The sequence below is a fragment of the Myotis nattereri genome, assembly GCF_964212035.1.
Source record: "Myotis nattereri genome assembly, chromosome: 5".
Lineage (NCBI taxonomy): Eukaryota > Metazoa > Chordata > Mammalia > Chiroptera > Vespertilionidae > Myotis > Myotis nattereri.
This window is the reverse complement of record NC_138080.1, coordinates 80,985,583-81,004,399: the sequence shown is the minus strand read 5'-3', so window position 1 is coordinate 81,004,399 and position 18,817 is coordinate 80,985,583. Positions and strand designations below refer to the sequence as shown.

The following is an 18,817-nucleotide window of genomic DNA, read 5'->3' as shown; positions in this document are numbered from 1 at the left end:
ATTATGGAACCAATCCCACTAATAGTAGAATAATGCAAGGAAACACTGGACAAATACAGTGGTAGATGAAGTATTAAAAAAAAAGGTTACAAGCAGAACTACATTTTACAAAAAGATGTAAAAAAGTTAAAAGGACACAGAAAAATCTATCAGAGGTGACTGGAATTACAAGATGTTTTTGTACACCAAGAAAGATGAATTTGAGAAAAGACACCAAAGAAACTAGTTCTGGATGAGATTGGTTATATAAACTACTAAAGCTTTAAGATGAGATTAATAAAAATAAAGACAAGTGGACTTCTTTTAAGTTTCTTTGATATGTCTTAAAAATGCCGTACAGAAAGGCAGTTGAAATACTATGTAAAAACATTGACAGGGACCCTCTAAATTTTCATGTATACTTTATTGAAAAAAACTTAGAGGGTTTTTCAAAATCAGTATTTTAAAGTACCAAGGTTATTATTAATTGCAGTTTTTGATCTTCGTATTATAGGCAAAACTTTGTGTTACTGAAAAGCCAGTTTTTAAAAAGAACTATTCTTTTCCCTCAGAGAAATTATACAATAGTATTATGATCATGTGTAAAATTTTTAAATTCATCATATTTTAAGAAAATGATTGTTGGATTAGAGACCTCAAATACTTTCCTTTGTAAGATTCAATGAAAACAATGGCTCTGCAAAAAGAAAGGTTATGAGAAGGTAAAAGATAACCTTAAGACAAAACAGAAAATGGATGTCAGAAAAAGGGTAAGACAATGTAAATCCCATGACAACTTATAATTTAAGAATAACTTTAAAGTTCGTAATTTTATTAGAACAAAGAAATTCAAAGAAATCAGGCATGACTATTTAAAGAGCTTTTATGAAAATAATTCTTTTAATATCTTTGGTCAATGGTAAACATAAGACAAGCCATTTAAAGGCTCATTTAAACAAGACTGGCCTAAGTTGATCAATGATTCTCTCATCATTGATGTTTCCACTCTCTCTCCCTCTCCCGTCCTCTCTGAAATCAATACCCCCCCCCCCCCGCAAAAACAAGACCTACCTATTCAAGTTGGCACAAATATTCACTAAATTATTAAAGACTTTAAAAAGATTAGCTTATTTTACTGTAGGTTTCCCCCTCATAATTATAAAGCTCTTTTTTCATAGCATATTATGAGATTATTAAGTTTGAAAGTAGTTCCTTGGAAAGAATTCTAAAATGTAATGTCAAAATCTAATTTACCCATTTAAGATCTTTATATAATAAATTCTAAATGCCAATCAGGGCAGAATCTTTCACTTGCCAAAAAGAAAGTATCTCCATCCCCCAAATCAGGAAAACATAAGAAAAAGGGGCTAACATCATCCATAATTAGGCTTCACAAATATCGTTTACTACATTCTGATACTCAAATTTTTAACAGGCTTAAAACTCATTTTTATAGACAATTCTATTAAATAATTAACCTAGAACTTAAAGCTAGTTTATGACTTAATTGTAAATACTAAATATGTTAGCTACATATTCAACATCTTAACAAATATTATCTGGATGTATGGTTAAGAATTAAGTTTCATGAATAATATTCAATCCTCCCCACTCTATAAAAAGCTATCTGATATTCTTTACTGGATTTATTTTCATCTCCAATTAAAAGTGGAATACTAAAATATTTCAGAAAACAAAGCTTAACACACTCAGAAAGTTCTTGAAGTAAATGGTTGTTCCATATTTAGACACTCTCCTATGTAACATAAAGATTACATTAGTTCTGTTATTCATTCCTTCAAAGGACTACTTATTCAGCAGGATTACTAAAATACGCATAAACAAACTTTAGTTCTTTAAAAGATATTATAGCCCGACTGGTATGGCACAGTGGTTGAACCTTGGCTCATGAACCAGGAGGCTAGGATTCAATTCCTACTCAGGGCACATGGGCTTAGTCCCCAGTGGGGGGGCATGTAGGAGGCAGCTGATGGATGTTTCTATCAATCTCTCTCCCTTCCTCTCCCTAAAATCAGTAAAAATATTTTTTTTTTAAAAAAGGAAAAATAGATAATATAGAAGAAAATATTCAGCTCCTAAATTCAAAATTTAAAAATGCTATGTTTTAAAGGTATCTACTACTATATGGTTCTTTAGCTATGTTCTTAAATGTGTGAATTACTTCATTACAACAAATTTTCAGAACCACAAAACTTGTAGAGATAATTCAGGAAAAGATGCCTTCATACTGACATTATTTTAAGCCTTCACCTCACATAAAAACTTTTAAGTAATAGTCAGAAACTATTTTCTTAGAGTATTTTCCTTTTGGGAATTAAAAACACAAAGGGTATAAGAAATTTTCAGATTTTCCAAATGTTCTATCAAAGTCAAACATCTTTGTGATTTGTTAACTTATTCTTGTGAAAATATGCCAAATATGTTTAAAGTAGCAAATAACAATACCATAATACAGTAAAAATGCCCTAACCATGTTACCAAAGATGGCAGGGGCAGCTCATTATTAGTAATTTCAAAGCAGCATCACTTGGGCCCTGGCTGGTGGCTCAGTTGGCTGGAGTGTTGTCCTATACACCAAAAGGTTGTGGGTATGAGCCCAGGTTAGAGTGCATGTAGGAGGCAATCCTCCATGTTTTTTGCTCTCGCTCTCTCTAAAAACACCCTCTGGTGAGGATTAAAAAGAGAAAGAAAAAAAAGCATCATTTGAAAAGGTAGCTACTTAATTTGCCAATTACACACACAGACACACACAGACACACACACACACACACGGCATCCATTCCTGTGGTCAAAACTTTTACTAATTTCCAATTGAAGTACAAGGCTGGGCCCTGGCCAGGTAGCTCAGTTGGCTAGAGGATCATCCCAATACTCTAAGACTGTGTGGGCTTGATCCCAGGTCAGGACACATACAAGAAGCAACCAATGAATGTGTAAATGGGTGGAATAACACATCGATGTTTCTCTTTCTCAAATCAATTTTTAAAAAACGTGTAGATTCCTGGAATCCATGAGAGAACTACTGAATCTACTGGAAATGGTGCCTGGAACTTTGCATAACGTACAGGGTTAGGTTAATTATTCCATATTTAAAGCTTTCTCACTTAATTTTATAATGGTGATTTAAACCAGAGGTTGCTAACCAGTGGTCTGTGAGGTCCGAAAGGTTGGCGACCACTGTTTTTAAACAGTTTACCAACATAGTTTCCATTTTAAAGCGTTAGTAAATTTTCATTTTAATGTTACTTCACATCACCACGGCTTTTCTCAACGTATTTATAAATTTTACTTTATTTAAGCGTTTGAGTTTTTAAAATAATTATATCTAAGGAACAACTCAATTTTTTATAGAGCTTGAGTCACTTTAAAGCCTTATACTTTAATGTCTATTCTTCAGTGTCATAATTTCATCTATTGTATAATTATGCATGACTTAAAATGTTTTTCAAAATAAAATAGTCCGGCCAGTATGGTTCAGTGGTTGAGCAATGACATACTAGTATGAACCAGGAGGTCATGGTTTGATTACCAGTCAGGGCATATGACAGGGCTGTGGGCTAAGTCCCCAGTAGAGGACATGCAGGAGGCAGCCGATTGATGATTCTCTCTTATCATTTTTGTTTCTCTCTCTTCCTCTCTGAAATCAGCAAGAATATATTTAATAAACAAATAACTAACTTAAATAGTAAACCCCTTAGGAAATAAAGCCTCAGCTCTAATAATTTCAGCTTTGTATAAAGCAATGCATCTAATATGTGCCTCATTACAATAGGAAAGATGAAACATTATAAAATGCAGTGCCAGAAAGGCTCACAAATATTTTTAAGGGCTTTAAGACTATTGTCCTTTATCCATTTTACAGATCTGGATTCAACTTCTAGTCCACTCTTGATTCTTAGGCTAATGATAAAAGTGGTGCAAAGTTCTTTCAGCTGCTAAAATAGAAAATGTGTTAATCAGTAGAAGGGATTCCTATTTAGACTTGAAATATTTTTCTTCTTCCTAGCTTTAAAAATTTTTCCCAGTGACTTTCAATTAGACATTAAATATTTTCAGATTAGAGCAAGAAAGAGAAGTAATTAATAATCCTATATCACAGGATAGAAAGTTATCCCATTTACCGAACAATTTTGACTCTTGATTTGATCTGATATTAACTTGGCTTACTCTTTTCTCTAATAAATAGCAAAATTAGTGGTTTTCATCCAAGCACCATTCTGCAACCTTACAATTTTCCTCTATATTCACTTTATGTTCTACTTTCTTTGCTTCCACAAACACGTGCACAACTCTTTGATTTGGTATATAATGCAGTATAGATTTTTGGTGCCCCAAATGCCTTGATCTAAATCCTGATTCTATTACAAAATAGCAGTGTGATTTTGGGCACATTACTTATTTCCAAATTCCGTAAAATGGGAATAAAAATACCTATTTTGTAAGACCTTTAAGATTTCATACATTAACCTACACAAAACACCTAGAATGGTGTCTGACACATACTAAGCACACACAGTAATCTATGTAATCTGATCCTCAAAACCAAGGAGAAAATAAACTTTAGAGATAAAAGGACTGACCAAGATATATGAATAAAGAACTTACAAATCTTTCATTTGTACTGTACCTATTAAAAAAAGATTTTTAATAGATTTTTAGGGAAAGGGAAAAACATCGATGTGAGAGTGAAACACTGGCTGCCTCCTGCATGACCCTGGGGATTCAGTCTGAAAACTGGGACACGTGCCCTGATGGGAATTGACCCCACTACCCTTCTGTACATGGGACCATGCCCAACTGAGCCACACGACCAGGGCACACTTGTATTGTACCTTTATGTCCCATCCATTTCTATCAAAGCCAGAATTCATATTTGAACTTTGTTACTGAACCTGAGGTAAGCTTAAAAGACCAGATTTAAAGACTGGTAGTAACCCAGACAAATAAAATTGAAGAACAGAAGTGAATTACAGTGAAAGCAGACAAATTAAACCTCTACCTTCTTTCTCTACTGCCAATCTACCTCTAAATTACCTTTTCCTTCTCCAGAACAAAGCCCTTACCTCTCTATTTCCTCTGCCATAACCTTATTGGAGACCAGTCCTCCGGCCTTTCAACTGGACTCCTTGCATCCATGCATGTTCAACTTCCAATATAAACTTCCTAAAACATCACTCATTATCTTACACTCCACTGTTTAAAAACATACTACACCTTACTACTTACACATGAAGTCCACATTATGGCTTTCTATGACTTTCATATATATTGGTTGCATCCTAAACCCACTTTCTACCATTTGCCAACACCTCATGAGAAAGGTCATTTTATGAGCAATTATAGAGGCTACTCTTGTGCAAATTACTAGCTGGAATGTGTCTCTCCTCTTATTTAATACTGGTATGGCCCAGCACCTCCACTTCTTATAAATGCATTTTTATACAAACAAGTGTATACAAATATTCAAGATTAGAAACAGAACATTAACATGATCTCAGATACCTTTTACATACCAATTTGCAATGCATTCCTCCTTCCCTCTTATAGTCCCTTATCTTACCACTTTATATCTTAGAAAATGTTACATTTACATTAACTTCTTTTACAAATTGACTTAATAATATGTATTGTTACCTGCTTTTAGAAACTGATTTCAACATGAATTAAACCTACATTTCGCTACAATATACTGTTACAGTACATATGCTTATCTATTCTGCAACTGATGAACATTTAAGGTTGTTTCTAATTTCTTGCCTTAGCAAGAATGCTATGAAAATTTCTTGGTGCCTCATAATGTTTAAGTGTGAAACTGCCTCCTACATGGTGCCATTCCAGAATACCAGAGCCTGTACAAGGATACAGTTAAGCATTAAAATTGTTCTCACGTTTCACACCTCACAGCAAGAATATTTTAAGTACAAATGTTTGTATTTATTTGATATTGCTGTTCCTTTCCCAACCACTGCCTGCTCAAACACTCAACTTTAAAATTTCACATTTTGGTATAGGGTCTTCTCCTGTGAGTTAATATACCAAAGGAAGATGTTTAATCCCCACAAGGGGGGGGGGGAGGGGACGACGACATACAAATCACCTTGAAAAATCACGAAGTTCTTCATTAGCAAACTATGATACTGCAAATCAAAGAGCTTATTTCAAACCCTATTATCAACTGATTTCTTTCCATACCTGCTGCATTTATTGCTTGCCCATTATGACATCTACCATAGATGGTCTTTATTTTCCTCTATGCTCTTCTTATCCAGCAGTATATCCAATAGCAATGTCTGGGAAGAACGACACCCAGCCCCCATCCTGGGCACCCTTCTTTGTTTTTCTACTAATTAAATCTGCTATATGATATGTAAAAAAAAGAAAAAAGAGAGAGATGTACCAAAAATCACAGGTTAATTGGGACTCTAGATCAAGAGTGTCAGACATAAGCCCTTTAAAAAACTTCCCAGAAAAAAAGCATGTATTTTATATAAATTAGGCTTTAAACTTTAGAATAGCTTTTAAAAAAAATTTATTGACCCTGTGAAAAGGCCCACTACATAGCTAAAAATCAAAAGAGCAAAGCTACTGTCTACAACCCTTCCACCCCACCCTGAAAGAACTTAGTATTGTCTACCCAAAGCCAGTCAAGTATACTCAAAACAAGTCACAAGTGTGGGACACAAAGCAATTCTAAATGAGGCATATAAAAATGAAGTACTTTTATTTTACTTATTTATTTTTAAAAATTGATTTTAGATAGGGAGGAAGGGAGAAAGGGAGAGAGATGGATCCATTGTCACTCCCGTAGGTGCCCTGATGGCAATGGAACCCACGACCTCCTGACACACAGGATGACACTCCAACCGAGCCAGAAGGGCCAGGGCCAAAACAAAGTACTTTTTAACTGAAAGAACATCTAATAAACCATTATCCAATTCTTTGGTTTTGCTCATAACATAATTAATGGCTACAGTTCATACTGTAAACTAGTTAGCATTAGTCCCAATAATAGGAAACTTAATATTTGAAAATGAGAATGTCTTTAGATTCCAATGTTTGTCTACACATAATAACCAGAGTATCTTACACAACAAACACTACTACTTTTTGTCACTTTTGAAAACTACACCTCAGACTAAGGAAGGTGTCTCACTTCTGGCAATTACCCTAAAAAATACATGAGGAAAAAAACAAAACATCACAAAATTCTGGTCTTTTAAGCAGTTCTAACTAACATTTACAAAAAATGTTTCCTTTCACCCTTCATTACAAAAGCAAATATAATTTCTTGTGGATATTTCAGAAAAACATAAGGAAATGCAAATCACCCATAACACCTATCCAAAGCTAATATTCTGGACATATTTCTATTTTTTGTTTCACACATTCCATTAAACAACAACGAAATATTAAATTTGGCACCAGCAGAATTTTACTACATTTTCTTTCTTTCCAATTAATACTATATTCCATTATCATTTCCACATCATTACTCTTAAACAGTTTTAAATGGCTGTACAGACTTCCATTTGACGGCCGCACTATAATTAGCAGATCTCCAAATGTTCAATCTCTTGGATTTTTAATATGCTGAATAACTGTGACTAACATTCATGTACATAAATCTATTACCTCTCTTGGGCTTTAATCTTCTATAAAATTAGCGATCAGAACATTTTATTTCTAAAATTATGTAATACATTTCCTTTGCATTCCTCAGTTGTTCAAATTTGTTTATCATACACTGATTTGTAGAATTATTTAGCGTTTACGCTTCCCTAAAAGCATTAGTAAAATTAGTGTTTTAATACTCCTTTAACATACGAAATTCAAATTAAGGGTGGTTAAATCCTACCGAATTAGTTCAAAATGTTAGGTAAAAGCAAAACCACTTACACATAGCTGATAAGGGAGATATGTAAAGATAATTAAGAGAAAAATTCCTCTCTGGGTAAAGTATACGCTAATGTTATAAATATATGTTAAATGCAAAGGAAGAAATGGAAATTTAAAAAATTTAATGCACTTCAACACAAACATCTTCTGGCTAAAGATCCATTTTCCAAATGTTACATAACCAGCTAGAAAAATCTTCATGTAGTACTTCAATTATGTTTAATTTCGGGTTTGAAAAAAACCGTTTTTAGTTATGTGGAAAGGCACACCATAGAGCTTTTTTGCATCAAAAATCTGCCTTCCCCGCCTTTTTGATGACTAAAACAATACTAATGTTGAAAAAATTGTCAGTAGACAGCATAGATGACTAACCACTGAGTTTTTAAAAGGAAATTTTATTCTGAACATTTAATCCTCATGTTATTTTTGCCGGAGAGTACAACTGTTTGAATTAACCTGGGAGAAAACCATGTCTATTTAAAAATCTTAAACCAAGCTCTGCTCAACAAGCAAAACGCTGCATCAATACAAAATCTCATGACTACGACCTGGGAAATGAACGACTCCCACATTCATTATTACTCCAGCGCGCTTGATAAAGACTAGAAATTTCGGAATCGCCGTAACCGTTCTAGAAATATCTAGCTGGAAAACTGTAACTCATCCAATAGGAATATCCCACAGAACAGTATAAACACCTAGAAAACATTCCTCCACGGTAAATGGGGACCATCCCCGTAGATAGAACATCGCACAGCGCTAGCAGCAATGGAAAGAACAGCGATGCGACTGCACCACGGTACTCCAAACCCTTTGTCTGGAAACCGGAAGGTCCCACACCACACGATCCTCTCCAGGGAACCTAGACTGATAATATTTTAATGAAAGGAAAAGGAATGTGAGGCGAGCCTCTAAACCAGAACAAATCTCCTGCCTCGCAGTGTACTGCCGATGGCTTTATCCACGACGCAATGCAAAAAAAAAGCGTTAACGTTTCATTTTTCGGCCATTTTTAAGCGCCTGGGGGTGGGGACGAATTGTTTCCGAGGTCCGGCTAAAATAGCGCGCGCATGTGTGTGGGCGGGGGACAGAGGAATCTTAGGGGGCGCTACGAGGCGACGGGCGAGGAGCAGAGCGAAGGCCGTGACACCAAGAAAGCGACGCTGCTCAAACCGCCTAGCCTTTCAATCTGCAAAATCCTCCATTTTAGTGCACACTTCCAGGCGCAAGAGAAAAAAAAAATAAAGCAAATACGTGGAATTGGCACTATCCAAGGACTTCCCTCGCTTAACTGTCCTCCCCAAACGGCAGGCCCCCTATGGACAGTCGGTCCCTCAGGCCTCTAGTGCTCCTCCCTTCTCAGCGCTGCAGCTCGCGTGTAACGGGTTCGTCGTCCCGCCCCCGCCCACAGAAAGCCCAGGGCGCGGGAAGCTCGGACGATTGGCTGTCCTCCGCGCCCCCCGACTCTCTCACCGCACCCCGGGCCCATGGCTGGCTGCGTATGTCCTTCCGGGACCGCTCACCTCAGCCGCCCGAGGAGGCTGGTTGCGCCGCCACTGCGCTCCTAACATGGCGGCCGCCGTTGAGGCGGCTCACGTACGCAGCGCGGAGGGAGGCAGAGCGGACGAGCGGGAGCGAGCAAGTAAGGCGCGCCGCCGGCTCCCCGCAGCCCCTGTCGCAGTCGCTGCCTCCTCCAGGCGGACGCAGAGAACCCCCGGCCACCCCACCCCGATTCTTACCCGCTTCACGCCTACCTTAAGGAAAGGGAGAGGGAAAAGGAGAGGTACCTCTCTCCTAACGAGCGGGACGCGGAGGCTCCCACAATCCTCCGCAGCAACGGCGCTGGTAAGAGGTGGCAGCAACAGCAGCCGCCAAAGAGCTCACTCTCGCGAGAGCTTGCCCCCACCCACCTCGGGCCTCCATTCGGCACGCGCCAGGACCCGCCCCCTCCCTGGTGCGCGCACTGCACTCCCGCGCTCACGGCAGAGGTGGTTCTCTAATCCAGGAGCCCGCCTGTGGCGGGAGGTAAGGAAGCAGCTACAGTTTACGGGTTCGAGTCCAATTTTCTCCAAACAAAACCCTTTTCCAAACTCCTAAATTGCATGGTGTAAAATTTAAATAGGGTATGTGTTAGAAGCGAGGCTTGGGAGTCCTAGGCTTAGATCCGATTTCTATCCTCTCAGGCAAATCTGATTATTTGCGGAGGAATGGTAGGAAGCAATAGGAAGGAGGAACCTATGTCATTCTGGCTGGTTTTTAATCTCAGGAGTTCTGTGAAGGGCCATTGAGAGGTAAGACAGCAAACCCATCCCACCGAAAAGACCGCCACCGCCATTTGGTCAATTTGACTAAATGTAAAACTTGGTTCTCTGTTAGTACGTGTTAAAAACAAAACAAACAAAAACACACCGAGGCGCAATAGGGGATAAGGAGCGGGCATGTGCAATGCTTTCAACAATAAAGAATTATTAAAAAAAGAAACATCAATGATTAAAAAAAAAAAAAAAGCACACACAAAAAACCTGAGGCGGATTTTGATAAATTGCATAGATCAGGCTGGAGGAAATGGCCATTTATTTCCCTGGGGTTTTAAATGCAAATGCAGAGGGACAGGCGTCTTCTGAAGTAAATCAGTGAATATAAGTCCAGATTAATAGCACTCAAAATTTTTAAACCTTAAGTATGCCGAGTCAGATTCGCATCGTTGAAAAATTATCCTAGGTCCAATGTGAAGATTGTAGAGGGGCATAAATGGAGAAGACTAGAGACAAGTAGAAAGCGAGATAATTTAGTAAAAAAGCAGCTAGTCCTGTTAATTTGATTGGATATGGAAGATGAGGGAGAGACGGGTCATGGGTGAATGACAACTCTAGGGTTAGCAGTGCTGTTAAGGGGCATTGGAAGATGATTCAGCTGGGGAAACAATAAGCACGTGGAATCTGGCATCAATTTTTAAAGTCAGGATTGGGATTTACAGTTCTTGAGCTGACGGAAATGGGTGTATGTTAGTGGCAAATTCAACTTGATATAAATGAAGCAATGGGAGTTGGAGGACTTAGGATCAATCCTTGGAAAACTAATCAGGTGGAGTTGAATGGCAAAGGAGAAAGAGTTGGGGTTGGGGTAGAGGAGGGAAAGCAAAAAAAAAAGTTGGCAAAAGAGAGGAGGCACCGAAATTGTGCTGCCTTGACAGCCAAAATACCTTTTATTTGATTTTAGAGAGAAAAAACAAACACATCTATCCATTGCTCCACCCATTCATGCACCCATTGGTTGATTCCTGCAGGTGCTCTGACCAGAATCCACCTGCCCACCAACAAACTGAACTACCTGTCCAAATTTCAAATGATGGACTAAGAAACAAAAGCATGGAGAAAATGACTTACTCTCAAGAGCAGGCGCCCATTGTACAGGAACACAGCCTATTTATTTAGTCCCCCCTCCAGTTCCTCATTGGCCAAGTACTCTTTGGTCACCTATTTCCTAATCGGTCTCCTAGGTCCTGCTGTCTCCCATTGGGTTATTTAAAAAAAAAAAAAAAAAAAAAAAAGGGCAGGGGCCTTTTCTAGGGGAATCTTCCTAGGACAGATGCTATCAGTCACGTGCAAAGCTCTCACACCCTCTTCCCAACCCCCACATCTTGTTTGCTCTGGGGAAATTCAGTAACTACTTGGCCACATGCTGTTTCTTTTCTATGATGATGAATCATAGAGGCATGCTTCCTACACCGAGTATATGGGAAGCAGGAAGATTAAAACTATCCAAAGCAGAAAAGATTGGCTATGTTTCTTATTTTACTATGGGAAATTTTGAGCACAATTATGTTGATAGGAAGGGTATCTTAGGTACAGATTGGTTTAAAAAACAGAAGAAGAGGGATAATTCATAACGGATGCTAATGTAAGAATGGGATTGGAAGGAGACATGCCTTTACTGTAACAGGAAAATGAAGAGGATAGTGCTGAGTTTTCATTAGGGAATTGTTAGGGTTTGACTGGTAATGTGGGCTGTGAAAAAGTTCTTAACTAAAATAAGAGATGCAGAGAGGAAGTTTATTTTACTTTCCAAGGGAGGAAAAGGGGCAAGTATTACTAGTCATTACAGGGCAGGAAAGATAGGGTGGCTGCTGTTTTTAAAGAGCAAGCAATTAAAGTTGCTAAGTGACAAGGGAGGCAGATTTGTGTTGAAATTGAGCGATACCAGGTTGTCTTGAAAAGTTACTTTGTTTGCTTTCCATGAGACAGTCCAACAGATGTCCCAGGGAGACATCTTATCAGTATTTCTCCCAAGCCTATAAAACATGCTTAGAGCAAAAGTTATGAAGGGGTCAAAAGAGGCTAGTTTGAAGGGGAGGTGGGAAAGGGAAATTTATATTAACTAGAGACACCTTGGTGTGAATTATCCTTGAGTTGTGAAGACAGCAGGGAGGAGGGGTATGCAAGAATGTAGCCTTGCCCTAGCCCAGTGATGGCGAACCTTTTGAGCTTGGCGTGTCAGCATTTTGAAAAACCCTAACTTAACTCTGGTGCCGTGTCACATATAGAAATTTTTTGATATTTGCAACCATAGTAAAACTAAGATTTATATATATATATATATATATATACACACACACATATATATATTTTTTTTAAAATATATTTTTATTGATTTTTTACAGAGAGGAAGGGAGAGAGATAGAGAGGTAGAAACATCGATGAGAGAGAAACATCGATCAGCCGCCTCCTGCACATCTCCCACTGGGGATGTGCCCGCAACCCAGATACATGCCCTTGACCGGAATCGAACCTGGGACCTTTCAGTCCACAGGCCGACGCTCTATCCACTGAGCCAAACCGGTTTCGGCAAGATTTATATTTTTGATACTTATTTTATATATTTAAATGCCATTTAACAAAGAAAAATCAACCAAAAAAATGAGTTAGCATGTCACCTCTGACATGCGTGTCATAGGTTCGCCATCATTGCCCTAGCCCAGTGGTTGGCAAACTGCAGCTCGCGAGCCACATGTGGCTCTTTGGCCTCTTGAGTGTGGCTCTTCCACAAAATACTGACTTCTGCGCATGGGCCACGAAGTTTCAATTGCACTGTACATGCGCGCCCGCACGTGGTATTTTGTGGAAGAGCCATACTCAAGGGGCCAAAGAGCCGCATGTGGCTCGAGAGCCGCAGTTTGCCAACCACGGCCCTAGCCGGTTTGGCTCAGTGGATAGAGCACGTCGTGCGGACTCAAGGGTCCCAGGTTCAATTCCAGTCAAGGGCATGTACCTTGGTTGTGGGCACATCCCCAGTGGGGGGTGTGCAAGAGGCAGCTGATCAATGTTTCTCTCTCATCCATGTTTCTGGCTCTCTGTTCCTCTCCTTTCCTCTCTGTAAAAAAAATCAATAAAATATATTTTTTTTAAAAAAAGAATGTAGCCTTGAAAGTTGCTTATCTTTAAATATATATGTTTTAACTGATTTCAAAGGGAGGGAAACAGAAACATCAATGAGAATTATTGATTAGCTGCCTCCTGCACCCTGGGGATCAAACCCACAACCTGGGTATCTGCCCTGACTGGGAATCAAACTGTGACCTCCTGGTTCATAGGTCAATGCTCAACCACTGAGCCACGCTGGGTAAGAATAGAGGAGCTGTTTGAATCAGAGGAGTCAACAATCTTAGGGCTTAATTACCAGGTGCTTCTAAATTGTGGAAGGCCACAGCAAAGAAAAGAGGCCTTATTTTTTTCCTTACAAGAATTATAATCAGGTGACTAAAATTTTCCGTGATTAAGTTATCTGTTGAGAGGTCTAGAGTTGTACCTGGGGAAATTTTAAGTAAACCACTGTAGAGCGGAACTACAACCCCACATCTCCATGATTTTCTACAGGTTTTGAAAAGGAATTTCAAGCTTCTCTGAATAAACGATGTTTAAGCCCACACTACAAAGCTTTGGAATGAAATTTTGGGGCTCCTAATTCTCCAGAGAATCTTGGGTCTTCCACTCAAAACCAGATGCTTTTTACTGAACCTCTGTTTCCAATTTATCTTGGTTAAGACTTCCCTTTGTGTTGTCCCCAGTTATTTGATGGCACAAGCTCTGCTCCTCCAGAGACAGAAACATGCATTTACTCATGCTTTTGTGTAAGGTTGTAATGCCATCTGGTGATTCTATGAAGAAAAGTCAAACTTTTTCAGTTGAGTAATTATTTATTGAGGATCTGCTTGGTGCAGTGGTTCTCAACCTTCTGGCCCTTTAAATACAGTTCCTCATGTTGTGACCCAACCAGAAAATTATTTTCGTTGCTACTTCATAACTGTAATGTTGCTACTGTTATGAATCATAATGTAAATATCTGATATGCAGGATGGTCTTAGGCGACCCCTGTGAAAGGGTCGTTCGACCGCCAAAGGGGTCGTGACCCACAGATTGAGAACCACTGGCTTAGTGGCTCATCAGCAAATATATCTTGGAAGCCAAATACAAGATTTCTCATGTTTGTGTTACTAGAGAGTGGATGTGCTGTGTGCATCAAGGATGGTAATGATGGTACAAAGCAAGAATGCCTACTGAGACTTTGAAAGGACTAAGTAAAAAGTTTGGTACAGCTATCCTGATAAGAGTAATATGCAAATTAACCCTCACTCCATCACAAAGATGGGGGTGGCCATGGACCTGGAGCAGCAGGAGGCTCAGGTTGCCCCTGGTGATGGAGGAATCCAAGCTTCCCACCTGCCCTTCCAGCCCTGAGCTCCGCTCAAGGCTACAAAGTTTCAATTATAGAAGATAAATAAACCCCAGATGCCTGCTTCCAGCAGGTGTGGCCTCTGCTCAAGGAAGTGCTGGGAATATGGGTTGCCAGGAAGCTTCTAGCTGGACCAAAACTACAAAGTTTCAATTATAGAAGTTAAATAAGTCCCAGATACCTGCTTCCAGCTCACGGGCGTGGCCAGCCTGAAAACAGCCCTCAGCCTCTCACCCCAGCTGGCCAGGCACCCCAGTAGGGACCCCCACCATGAAGGGGCTGTGGCCAGCCTGAAAACGGCCCTCAGCCCCTCACCCAGACTGGTCAGACACCCAAGTAGGGACTTCCACCCTGAAGGGGGTGTGGCCAGCCTGAAAACAGCCCTCAGCCCCTCACCCAGGCTTTCCAGGCACCCCAGTGGGGACCCCCACCCTGAAGGGGGTGTGGCCAGCCTGAAAACAGCCCTCAGCCACTCACCCAGGCTGGCCAGGCACCCCAGCGGGACTCCCGCCCCACCCTGATCCAGGACACCCTTCAGGGCAAACCAGCTGGCCCCCACCCATGCACCAGGCCTCTATCCTATATAATAAAAGGGTAATATGCAAATAGACCCTAACAGCAGAACGACTGGGAATGACTGGTCACTATGACACACACTGACCACCAGGGGGCGGACGTTCAATGCAGGAGCTGCCCTCTGGTGGTCAGTGCACTCCCACAGGGGGAGCTCTGTTCAGCCACAAGCCAGACTGACAGCTGCCAGTACAGCGGTGGTGGCGGGAGCCTCTCCTGCCTCCTCAGCAGCGCTAAGAATGTCCGAGTGCAGCTTAGGCTTGCTCCCTGCTGGCAAGTGGACATTCCCCGAGGGCTCCTGGGCTGCCAGACTACCAGCTTAGGCCCGTTCCCCTGGGGAGCGGGCCTAAGCCAGCAGGTGGACATCCCCCGAGGGGTGACAGACTGCGAGAGGATACAGGCCAGCCGGAGGGACACCCCCCCCACCCCCCCGAGTGTTTTTGTGCACTGGGCCTCTAGTATTATATAAGCCTTTACATTTTTAAAAATTGATTTTACAGAAAGGAAGAAACATTGATGTGGTTCCACTTATTTATGCATTCATTTGGTTGATTCTTGTACGTGTCCTAACCAGAGATTGAACTGCAACTTTGACATATCTGGAAGACGCTCTAATCTACTCAGCTGCCTGGCAAGGGTCTATTATCTGACCCTTTAACATGATAACCATTTCAAGATCAAGTGTAAATAACAGAATAGAGTATGGATTCAAGTTCATAATGAAGCCTGGCTGCAGTTTTGAGCACAGGAGGCATTGAGGACATATATTTTGACAACACACAATCAGCAGCGGAGAATGCATTGTTAATTATAATTTTGGGGGTTAAGTGCCATTATTCTGGTTTTACATAAGAGATTAAGGTCATGAAGCTAAATAGTGACAAAGCCAAGATTTGAACCCAGTTCTACGTATATAAATCTAAACCCAGCTTTTGAGCATATGTACTGCCTTCAGCAGAGCTGTGGTCTCAGAATTATCTGGAAGTCCACCATGTAATTATTTTAAATCAGATTTATTATTTTTTTAAAATATATTTCATTGATTTTTTACAGAGAGGAAGGGAGGGGGATAGAGAGTTAGAAACATCAATGAGAAACATCGATGAGAGAGAAACATCAGCTGCCTCCTGCACACTCCCTACTGGGGATGTGCCCGCAACCAAGGTACCTGCCCTTGACCGGAATCGAACCTGGGACCCTTGAGTCCTCAGGCTGACGCTCTATCCACTGAGCCAAACTGGTTAGGGCTTTAAATCAGATTTAATTCCCTGGAACCAGGTCACTTCTATACTTTGGGTTATTAAAAAACAGAAAACTGTTAACCAGTGGTTCTTTTAGCAGTGGCATGGTGGTGGAGGTGAAGGAGCTCAAAAAGAAATTTTTGAATAGGTAATACATATAATAAAATTCAAAGAACACAAGTAAAGTTTTCCCCAATCTCTATTTCCCTTTATTAAGGCAGCCTCTATCAATCATTTCTTGTGTATTCTAAGGATTTTCTATAAAAACATATACACTTTGTGTGTGCACATAACATGAATTAAAAACAGACACAAGCCTGGCTGAGGTGGCTTAGTGCTGGAGCATTCATCTATGAACCAGGAGGCTCCATTTACCATTCAGAGCAGATGCCCGAGTTGTGGGCTTGAACCCTTGTGGGGAGTGTAGGAGGCAGCCGATTTGATGACATCATGGATGTTTCTCTCTCCCTTCATCCCTGAAATCAATAAAAATATATTTAAGAGAAAATGGCCACAAATTCCACGCTTCTCATGGAATAGTGGAATCAATTTTCCCTTTCCTTGGATCTGGAAGGTTCCCATAACTGGCTTTGACCAACAGATCACAGAAGTGACAACCCATGTGGAACCCAGTTGCCATGTCATGAGAATCTCAACCAGTATGAAAGGGCCCCACATCAAAAGAACCAAGGCACTTCGGTTTACGCTCCAGCTGAACTCCCAGGCAGGAGCCAAGGCCAACTGCCAAGCAAACTGAAACCTCCAGATGGCTGTATCCCTACCCAAGCCCATGTGGACCACCACCACCCAACAGAACCCAATAAACCCACAGGATTTTTTTTTTTTTAAACATTTTATTGATTTTTTACAGAGAGGGAGAGGGATAAGAGTTAGAAACATCGACAAGAGAGAAACATCGATCAGCTGCCTCCTGCACACCCCCTACTCGGGATGTGCCCCCAACCAAGGTACACGCCCTTGACCCGAATCGAACTTGGGACCTTTCAGTCCACAGGCTGACACTGTATCCACTGAGCCAAACCGGTTAGGGCAAACCCACATGATTTAAAAAAATCTATTTTTATTGACTTTTAGAGACAAAGGAGAGGGAGAAACATGGATTGTCTTCCTCTTGCATACACACTCCTGCACCTTTCCGTGCATGGGACAAGCCCAACCAAGCCACGCCAGCCGAGGCTCAACCCATAGAATTTAATACTTGTTTGTACTAGTACATTTTAAGGTGGTTCTGTTGCAGTAATACACTAAACAAAGCTTAAAGGTCATACATTGTAGAGCTATTCCATTGTTCAATAGCCATAAGCTACATTCCCTTTTGCAATCTTACTATCTACATATAGCTAGTGGATAGCTAGAACATTTTTGCCATTGCAAATTTTTATTATATAGTGCTGTTCTAGAGCAGGGAGCAGGCAAAATTTCTGTAGACGGACAAATGACATTTTAGGCTTGTGGGCCATGTGGTCTGTCAGAAAAAGCAGCCACAGATAAATGGTCAATAAATGAGTGACTGTGTTAACATTAAAATTGGAATATATAATTTTTACGTCACAAAATATTTCGATTACACTGGAATTGCTTAGAGTTTTAATTTTAAAAACTAGATTGCCCTCATTGATTATGCCAATTTACTCAACAAACGAGTGCCTGTTGCCCCATTCCTTTGATAATCGCTATCCAGAGCTGTTCGAAAATCTGATTGCTTTAACTGAGGTTAATCATCATCCTTCAACTGTTTATTTTGTTCATTTATCTATTGGGTTGTTGAGCTTTCGCTTTATAGAAACTGGATTAAAGAGTAATTAATCTTTGGCAAACACCTACCCACAAACCTATTCTTGTATGGTGCTTTTCCACACACAATCTTTAAAATCTACTCACATCTTTCCCTTTTATGTATTCATTTTGCTTTTCTTAGAAGGCAAGCTAATACACAATTGTAAGAAAAAAACTGCTTATTTTTCTTACAACTTCTTTCAGGATCTATTCTGGACTTATCTGTTCCATTCATTGATATTCATGTGCCAATACCACCTCACTTTATTCTTGCAGTTTTCACATGGGGTAGGGCTACTTTTCCTTTGACTCATTTTCCACAATATTATTTTTCCAAATGCATGTTAGAATCAACTTGACTAGTTCCAAAAATACTCGTTACTTTTATTCAGTCCTTAAATATCTTAGTTTTCTCTGGGAGAATTATGCTGAGATTTCTTGGACATGGTATAGCTTGCCATTTAAGATTTCATTGATCATTATTTTAATGTTTTATTCATATGTAACTTATACATGTCTCCATAACTATTCCAAGTTTTATTTTCCTCTCAGTTTATCTTCAAACTGCTTACTTGCTAGTT

General features: G+C 40.0%; 1 protein-coding gene across 10 annotated transcripts in view; it reads right to left on the bottom strand.

Annotated features, from left to right (window-relative positions):
- The window catches only part of MATR3 (matrin 3), a 30,786-nt gene extending 20,997 nt beyond the window's left edge, over positions 1 to 9,789 (bottom strand). For 3 of the 10 annotated variants that reach the window (XM_081090800.1, XM_081090803.1, XM_081090805.1), the window contains exon 1: positions 9,420 to 9,644. In XM_081090800.1, the coding sequence (XP_080946926.1) occupies positions 9,420 to 9,467 (48 nt within the window). In that variant the 5' untranslated portion in view covers positions 9,468 to 9,644. Of the gene's footprint in view, positions 1 to 9,419 lie in introns of all 10 variants that reach the window. The other 7 variants (XM_081090802.1, XM_081090797.1, XM_081090801.1 and 4 more) reach the window with 5 other exon arrangements.
- Positions 9,790 to 18,817: the final 9,028 nt, after the last annotated feature.